The sequence below is a fragment of the Nanorana parkeri genome, unplaced genomic scaffold, assembly GCF_000935625.1.
Source record: "Nanorana parkeri isolate BGI_ZX_2015 unplaced genomic scaffold, ASM93562v1 scaffold518, whole genome shotgun sequence".
Taxonomy (NCBI): Eukaryota; Metazoa; Chordata; class Amphibia; order Anura; family Dicroglossidae; genus Nanorana; species Nanorana parkeri.
In genome coordinates, this window is record NW_017306786.1 from 995,632 (window position 1) to 1,004,533 (window position 8,902).

Below are 8,902 nucleotides of genomic sequence, written 5' to 3' on the forward strand. Positions count from 1 at the left end.
CTCCTGGCCGCTCTGAAGCCGCCGCGGCCGGCAGGAGAGAGAGGTTGCGCTGACCGGTGTGATCAGAGCCGCCGCGTCCATCTTGCGGCCAGTTGCATTTTTCCGCCCCAACTGGCGCCCCTCCCCGCCGCTGGCGCAGTTGCTGGGCCTGCCTATATTGTAGCGCCGGGTCTGCATCCTATCAACAAAGATCTATAGGCAGCTTGAGCTACCTAGGAGGCTATTGTCATCCAGCATGCTTTGGCTGCCAAGGCACAGTTGTCTACTGCCACCTTGCGTCCTTTGCTTGCTAGGACACCAACAGCTCCAATAGAGTGCATTTGTGCTGTGAGCATGTAAATGCTAGCACAAATGCTTACATGACTACAGTGTAAAAGACGTCAGTTTTTTTCTATTTTGGTTTTACAGATTTAAAGGCAGAGCAGGTTTACTGATCTCCATGAACTGTGTGCATGAGCCAAAAGAAAACTACAGATGTGTTCAGATTCGCAAACTAAACCCCCAAAAACTTTGTACTAATAAAAACACTGCAGACAGAAATCAGGAACAGTTGCCCAACCAATTAGCATCTCTTTTCAGTTTGTTCAGTTAAGCTTTGAAAATTAAAGAGAATCTAATTGGTTGCCATAGGCAACTGCTCCAGATTCTGTCTGCTCCAGTTTTCATGAATCCCCCCTCCTCCCCCCACAGCAGTCAAACAGACTTTCAGTGTTTCCATTTATTTTCACTCACAAATGACATGTTTTCCTGTATACTAACCGCATTTTTTATTCCTTCCGGACAAAGGTTCTCTCCCGCAATCATGATTAGATTTTGATCATCTGTACAGCACTGCAGCTAAAAGATGAAAGATAGCAGAAAAATGACAGTTGTTCTTAGACACCAAAATCAAAAGATAATAACAGAAGGACAGTACCAGCATTCTTACAATAAAAAGAATGGCATATCTGATCATCTGGAAATCCCAAAGTCTAATGCTGATCTCCGGGATAAGCAAATATTCTCTAAATCCAAGGTGTGGGAGTATTTTTTACTGGAATCTCGATGAGCTTCGTGCATTTCTTCAAGGTCTGTGCAGTAATCCAGTGTGAAACGTTTCCCTTGCGCAGGAGCTTCCTGTTATTAAGACCTGTCACTTGTTCCCCTTGTGCAGGGTGACTGGTCTTGTACCCCTTCCTAGTTTACTGCACACAGCCTGTAGCTGGTGGGGCTTGACGGATCCCTCCCACAGCTCTGCTCTCTGCACAGGCTATGGGCAGCACTCCAGCCAAACAGTGTTCAGGTGAATATAACTTTTTTTTTTAGCACTTAAACAAAAACAAGCAGTTAACCCTTAGTCCTCATTCACACGAGAATTGGCCCGCACGTACAGCTCCGTGCACGGCTGTATCGGGCAGCTCCCGGGAAGGACAGGTGCTGCGTATGATTAGTACAGTCCCTGTGCTTTATGGGAGTACGTGGCCGTACACCGCCCTACGCTCACCCCAAGTGCAGGTCAGAATGGGCGCGGGTGTCCCAGCTCGGACGCAGACAGGATCCATCCTCTCAGTGTATGAGTACGGACACCCGCACGGACGTGCAGGGCGGGTGAGCGTAGGGCGGCAGCATACTCCCATAGAGAAGGACGGAGGCTGCGTACTAATCACATGCAGCACCTGTCCTTCCCGGGAGATGCCCCATAGGCCGTGCATGCAGCACAGAGCTGTACGTGCCCGCCTTTTCTCGTGTGAATGAGGCCTTATAGTGCGGGGGTAGCCCCCTGAAAGGGTTAATAAGAGTTCTTCTTTAAAGCCCAACTCCATCCAAGACTGTAAATTTTTAATAGGGTTAGGGATTGCATTGCTGTTTGTGACTTCATTAGGGATTTTGCACCTTTGTGTCAAAACTGACAGCACAAGAATGAGAGACCAGGGGTTACGAAGACATAAAGGCACAGAAAGCAGAAAAAATTATCTTCCATAGGTTCTAACCTTTGCCCTGTGTGCTATAAATTGTATTTTTTGGTATTGTCTCTGTCCTTATTGTAGAGATTTGTCACGGATTACAGTCCCTCTGATGCCCTGTCCCTAAAGAAATCTCCACCATGAGTTCACAGACAGCAATAAAAACTAGAGAATATTAGAACGCTTACCCAATCTATCCAAAGCAAAAAAAAAAGGTTCTGGTTGGAGTTCTCCAACCACAAGAGGGCACTCTACATATAAAAACAAACTCCAAGTGTATTTTTAGATATTTCTAGCTCATAGGTTCTCCTAAAGTGAAAAGAACAGCAGTAATGTTATACAATTCATGTTTTCGAAACCAGAAGTTCATCAGAACATATGGTCAGCTGGAAGTGGGGGATTCAGCGGACAGATTACGAGGAGACATTCTCTGTATTGTACAGAATAAGATAATTTGTGCCGTAGTTTATAAACTTACAGAAACTCTGCTTGATGTTTTTAGTTGCATTGTACACAGATCCTCAACTTTTTTAGTCAATTAACTTCTTGCTGACTTCTAAGGGCTTGTTCACAACGGAAGTGTGTGCGTTCCAGAGCGGTAGCTGCTGGAACGCACCGCGATCGCTAAGAAACTTCTCCCCGCATTTTGGGGCGGGAGGGGGCGTGGCGGTGCATTGAATTCAATGACACAGATTCCACGCCGCCCCCCGCCCGAAGTGTGATCAAACGCGTGGCAAGACTTTGCCAGCGTTGTGTTCCACTGCAAACGCAAAAAATAGGGCTCGCTCTGCGTCCATGATTGTTGGGGTTCCATTAAAAATAGTAGGAGCACCCCCAAAACTTTGTCATGATGGGACTTGAAGTTCATCAAAGGCCGGCAGTTTGCTGTTTACTTATTGTGGGTTCTAGACTGCAGCCATATCCCTCAGTACAGGTAAACCCATTAGTGTACCATATGTTCCACTTTTCAAGGAAAAGTATGCCTTACTGTCTCATGGAAGACTTTAACCACGGGTCTAGCCTGGTCTTTCTCTTCTTTCTTGCCATTCTTTGCTTGCTCATAAGCTTCATCATAGAACTGTTTTATCTCCTTCGACACCTGAAGAGGAGAAAATGGCGAGTTTATAGCTGCAATATCACAGAACCTCATTTTATCAAAGTGTCTGAACTGTTTCTTTCAGTCTGCATTGCCCAAACAATAATTCTCCCTCTCCCCCAGTGCAGTATGGACCTTCAAAGGAAAATCTAACTTTTAACTAGATGAAACTGGAAGATGACCGTATACTAACTCTCGGGTACCTGCCATGGTGGTGCACCCAATGTCTGTGCAGCAAGCAAATCCTCTCATATAGGAGCATAGCAAGAATCAACCATGGTCACTCATCCCAGGTAGTTTGCTGCTACAAACTATTCCTGTATTCATGATCACCCCAGCTACAGGTCAGTACTGCTACTTCCATGGGTTGCAACCTTTGTGGAAACACTAATCTATCTCTCCTGCCACTGTGGAAGACCTTATCAGCTTAACAAGATCTATGTCATAAGACCAACAAGACAGGCCAAGGTCCAGGATGATGAGGCTTTTAGAGATAACTCTGTGTCCTAGGTGGTGTGACAACTCTGTGTCCTGACAACTAGAATATAAAGTGAACTGTCACAGCAATTGAATTCTAGGTGTACAGACCCAGGGTGAGTGAACTGTAAGTACACAGTACATTATTGCACCAATTAAAATGCATAAATTGTGTAGTAGTCATGTGGTGCGAACCAAGTGCACCTGAATTTGCCTGAGTCTTTGCAAAACTGTCAATGACAACTCCCCCCCCCACCTTCCTCCAGGTCCATTGCCCCTTTGTGGTGTGTGCCTGCGGGGCAAGGAATGCCCCTGTCACAACTGATTGGGCAAGGATATGGGGTATGACAGTGAAATTTGTGCGCGGGCTCCCACCAAGCCCCAACACATCACTTACTGTGTAGGTACAGCAACAATAAGGACCGAGCTGAATTGCACTTGCATTAACAATATGCAGCATATGTGGGTGATTTTCCACTACTGGAAGTGATGCCATCTAATGCTATTGGTTATATTGACTAAGCAGAAATCAGGCCCTTTTCTTAGCATACATTAAAGTAGCTTAAAACTTAAAAAATTTCCACCCCCATTATACTATAATAATCCCCTCAACCACTTCCAACTGAACTGCAACAGTAGTCCAATGGGAAATGGATGACAGGGTAGGTCCTGAAAAAACAGGGACCCTAAGGGCTCAAGTAAGTCAAAGCAGTACCTTCAGGTGATTTTGAGTTGTTTTGACTTGTATGCGAGTTGCTTTTACATATACATTGCCTTGTATAAGAGATAACAAGTACAAAAACAAAAATTGGTGTACATGAGTCCTTAGCACTACAGAAGCTTCATACCTTGGCGTTACTCTATAATTCAAGGCTGACAGGGCCAAGATGCTGTATGCATCAAATACCAATTCCACTAGGTTTAATTGGATTGGAGAGGTAAAAACACAACAATTACACATTTCCTGGAATCATGTATTAAACAGTCTCACGTAAGTGCTCCTCTACAGGCACCACGGTCAGATTCCAACCATCATTTTCAAAGTGGATACAGATAATCCTTAGAGCCGTGTCACATTAGCGATCCTGCCACTGGCGGGTTGTGTAGTGTGTCATTGCCCTTAGTAATTACATAAAACAGACTTAATTAGTAAAGTATGCTATTTAGAAATTAAAAAAGGGAAAGGAGGTGACTATAGCTCTGCTCATGCAGATTAGGACTGTTGACTTTCCCCCAACTTTCTACATACCTGTTCTGTGTCTGTTAATTAGAAAATCTTAAAACCCGTGGGTCAGCATTAACATCCAGGCAACTAGCATTTCCATTAGGTCAAAAGTAGCAGCCAACACACTTTTTAAATGGTATAGGTTTGAGCAGTGTAAGCTACAGCATCCAATCAAAATGTACTCAGCTCAGGTCAAGCCGGTACAAAATGAATTCTGATTGGTCACAATGGTTTACTACACTTATGAATTAGCACTCTTCATTGAATAAGCCCCTCAGGTACAAGAACGCATTAATACTAAACAAGAAACATTGATTTTTATTATTATACGGCTCTTACCTGCTCGCGGTTTACAAATCCCCAGATCCCAGCGGCTACCTCACATGCGAATAGGATTACTAAGCAAGCGAAGAACTGCGGGAATACAATATGTAGTTTAGAACATTATTAATATTAGATTACGCAGAATTACTAACAATGTCCCAAGTTCCTAGTGAATTTCCAGGCTTGAACACACTTAGCCTGGCTCTGCATTGAACCCCCATACAAATCTATGAGGAATCTCCCAGACCAAAGACTGACAGGTCCCAGAAGTGGTTCAGACTGATTTAAAAAACCCATTATGTGCATATTACACTTAGTCAGGGATACCCTTTAAGCTAACATGATGATGTTTAAATGACAGGTACACTTTAAAAGCACACAGGGTTATTAGGTGGATTAATAACTAAGAAGATGGGAGGAGGGAAGCTGACATCATAGATACAAATCATCCTCTCAGTCTCCATTGACTTGGCCTGGATTTATACACGGTGTATGTGGATGGCTAAGACCTCTGAGGATTTATCACCTTTCTGCGTGAAGCACTCTCCGTCTTGCTGGTAATAAGTGAACGGCCGTGTCTGGAATATGCTGGACTCATTAAGTAAAGGAATGCAGACACTGCAGCGCTAGGGCAATCTCTAAGTGAGTCTGTTCTCCCCAGCAACACTATCACCCAATATGGGGCATGCTGACTTACCGTTCCCAGCAGACACTGTGATTCCTGAATGGCGCCATAACATCCTAGGAAACCTACAAACATCATGACAGCGCCGACTGCGATGATTATATAGATACCTGGGGAAAAAATAATGATGAGTAGACGTCAATGTTGCTGTAAGGGTATTCAATGCATACTACCGTATACTGTTTGCTGTCATGCCAATATTTGCACAAATAGACTTCAAGGTGCTTCTATGAGCAGACACACTGCACCCTGGCGAAGTACAATCCCATTAAAGTGTACGCAAACCCGAACAATTCACTTATTTCCTCCCTTTTGGTCTATTAAAGTGTATGAGTGGGTGTTTACACCCCCTAGCCTGACCTCCTTTTCATTTGTATACAACTTTACCATGTATTGTACAAGGAACATCATACGTGTCGGGTAAAATCATAGAACATGAGTCTTGTCAATTCAATGCGACCACTGATTTTTAATTTGTTTTCCCCCCTACCTATTTTTAACCTTTAAATACAGGAGATTGAATAACTCTTGCAAGACAATAGCACCAAAATACGTAATTGTTTACCCCCAACCCCACCCAACCGAAAAACACATATTGCTTCAGTGTTATAAATCGTAAGGTTTTTGGCATAGTAATGACCTCCTAGCCAAATTGGAAAAAGGTATAAGGTAGGGATGCACCGATACAGATGGAAGTCCCATTAAGTAAGCTGCGTGGCGTGTAAAGGCTTCCTGATTGGCCAGCTTCTTGATCAATCAGGAAGCCAGGCAGCGAGTCATTACACAGCGCCTGGCTTCCTGATTGGCCGGGAAGTCGGCTCCATGCTACCACGTCACGAGAAAGCATGGAGCCGGCTTTCTGGCCAATCAGGAAGCCGGGTGCGTGTAATGACTTGCCGTCCGCCTTCCTGACCTGGAAGGAACCTGGTCGGCGAGTCATTACACACTGCCTGGCTTTCTGATTGGCTGGAAAGCCAGCTCAATGTTTCCTGGTGATGAGGGAGTATGGAGTCGGCTTCACGGGCCAATTAGGAAGCCGGGTAGCATGTAATGACTGATAGCAGAAGTTCCGGTATCGGGAGCATTTGGGCGAGTACGAGAAAATAGAACTTACCAATGTAAAATGTTCCTGGAACTTGTTTGTCCCCGATTTGTTGGATCAGGAGGTTAGAAGTCTTGGGCTCATGTCGAAGCCAAAGTGCTACTCCGAGGATCACCCCGCCTGCCAGCTGAAGAGGAATTTGGAAATGATTAAAAAGAGAGAAGAGAACATAAAGAAGTCTGACAGTTATGGTGTGATAAATATGCCTTTATAATGCTCTGCAAACACAAACGGTATGTTAACAACATTTATCTATCCAACAGCAGAGCTATGTCGTCCTGAATACAACACCGTCACAGCACAGCGACACCATCTAATGAACTCGTTACCAATGCCAAATATGCACTTACTTCACCCATTGTTTATAGATCACACTGACAGTTTGGATGAGTGTGATGGCTCTTTAACTGGACCTTTCATGCCGAACTGAAAATTTGGGTGAGCGTGATGGTTCTCAAAGTGGACCTTTCATAACGGGCAGAGATTTTGGGTGAGGTTAATGATTTTTAAAGAGGACCTTCTTTGCTAAATGGGAGTCTGGTTGAAGGTAATGATTCTTAAAGCGGATCTGCCATTCCAAATGGAGAGGTTGGGTGAGGGTGATCCTCAAAGCCAACTTTTCATGCAAAACAGAGTTAGGGTGAGGGTGGATTCTTAAAGCGGACCTTCAATCCCAAATGGAGAGTTTGGGTAAGGGTGAAAAGTATTAAAGTGGACCTTCCATTCTAAACCGAGAGTTTTGGGGGAGGTGATGATTATTTAAGTGGACCTTTCCATGCTAAACGGACGCTTGGGTGAGGGTAATGATTCTTAAAGTGGACCTTCCATCCAAAGTGGAGAGCTTGGAAGAGGGAAATATTCTTACAGTGGACCTTCCATGCTAAATGGAAGTTTGGGTGAGGGGTGATGATTCTTAATAGCACCAATACCGTTTTTTCTGTATTGAGTACGAGTTCGATATCTTTTTTTCTCGGTACTCGTCGATACTGAATGCCGATACCGGAAGAGTCAATAAGCAAGCCTGGCAGTGTGTAAAGACCCGCCACCCGGCTTCCCGATTAGCAGGGAAGGAGTCTCCATGCACCCTCATCAACAGGTGACGAGAAAGCATGGAGCCGGCTTCCTGGCCAATCAGGAAGCCTGGCACCGTGTAATGACGCGTTGCACGGCTTCCCGATTGGCCGGGAAGCCGCCTCCATGCTCCCTCCCTCGTCACTGTTGAAAAACAACAGTGATTAGGACAGACTTTCTAATATGTCCGATCAATGTTCTCATTTGGTGGGCACCAAAAACGTAAGACTGCCACCAGTTATGACCAACAATTGCCAGATAGTATTTTACTGATCTGACTACAAGAAATGAAAATCTGATTGGTTACTAAGAGTTACTCCACGCTGCACATTATTAGTGGTTTCTATAGGTATACGTCACTGAAAAAACGTTACAATAGATAGACGGTGGATTGTAGTACGACAGAAGGAGCCATAACCCCTCCGATCAGGGTCAGCAGGGCAGTGTTCTGTTTTAGTGACTCAGATCCTTTTTCCGAGGGAAGGAAGCGTTACATGAATGTGTTTTTAAGAAGTTAAGAAATGCAGGGTCATACTTAGCAGAAGAAGGAAGAGAAGGTCCCCGGGTCAGACAGAAGGAGCCTTTTTTATAGGTGACTAAAAGCAGGAAGCAACAGATCTGTATGCAAAACCCCCCAGGGACAGGCTTCAACCCAATTTAGAACATAACTCTATTCTCTGATATAATACCCCGCATGCTGTTTGCTGCCAGAAACCAAGAGGATCACTGATAATGTAATATGTTTTATCAACAAAGTGCTATTTTTAAAAGAACTCTGCTAGGCATTATGTGAATGTAAACAAGCTACATGACAGGACACCAGTGCAATGTCACAAATACACAACCATTTCTAAAAAAAATTAAAATAAATTATAAATATTATAAATCTAAATAATATATACATATACATAATACACCATTTCTAAAAAAAAGTAAAATTGAAAAAACATTTAAATAATGTACAGAAAAAACAATTGCT

General features: G+C 43.9%; 1 protein-coding gene across 1 annotated transcript in view; it reads right to left on the bottom strand.

Annotated features, from left to right (window-relative positions):
* The window catches only part of CD81 (CD81 molecule), a 42,572-nt gene that overhangs the window by 4,522 nt on the left and 29,148 nt on the right, over window positions 1-8,902 (bottom strand). Inside the window, exons 2-6 of the mRNA XM_018561347.1 lie at window positions 6,865-6,979; window positions 5,763-5,860; window positions 5,081-5,155; window positions 2,932-3,042; window positions 760-837 (exon numbers count right to left, since the gene is read on the bottom strand). Coding sequence (XP_018416849.1) covers window positions 760-837; window positions 2,932-3,042; window positions 5,081-5,155; window positions 5,763-5,860; window positions 6,865-6,979 — 477 coding nt within the window. The remainder of the gene's footprint in view (window positions 1-759; window positions 838-2,931; window positions 3,043-5,080; window positions 5,156-5,762; window positions 5,861-6,864; window positions 6,980-8,902) is intronic.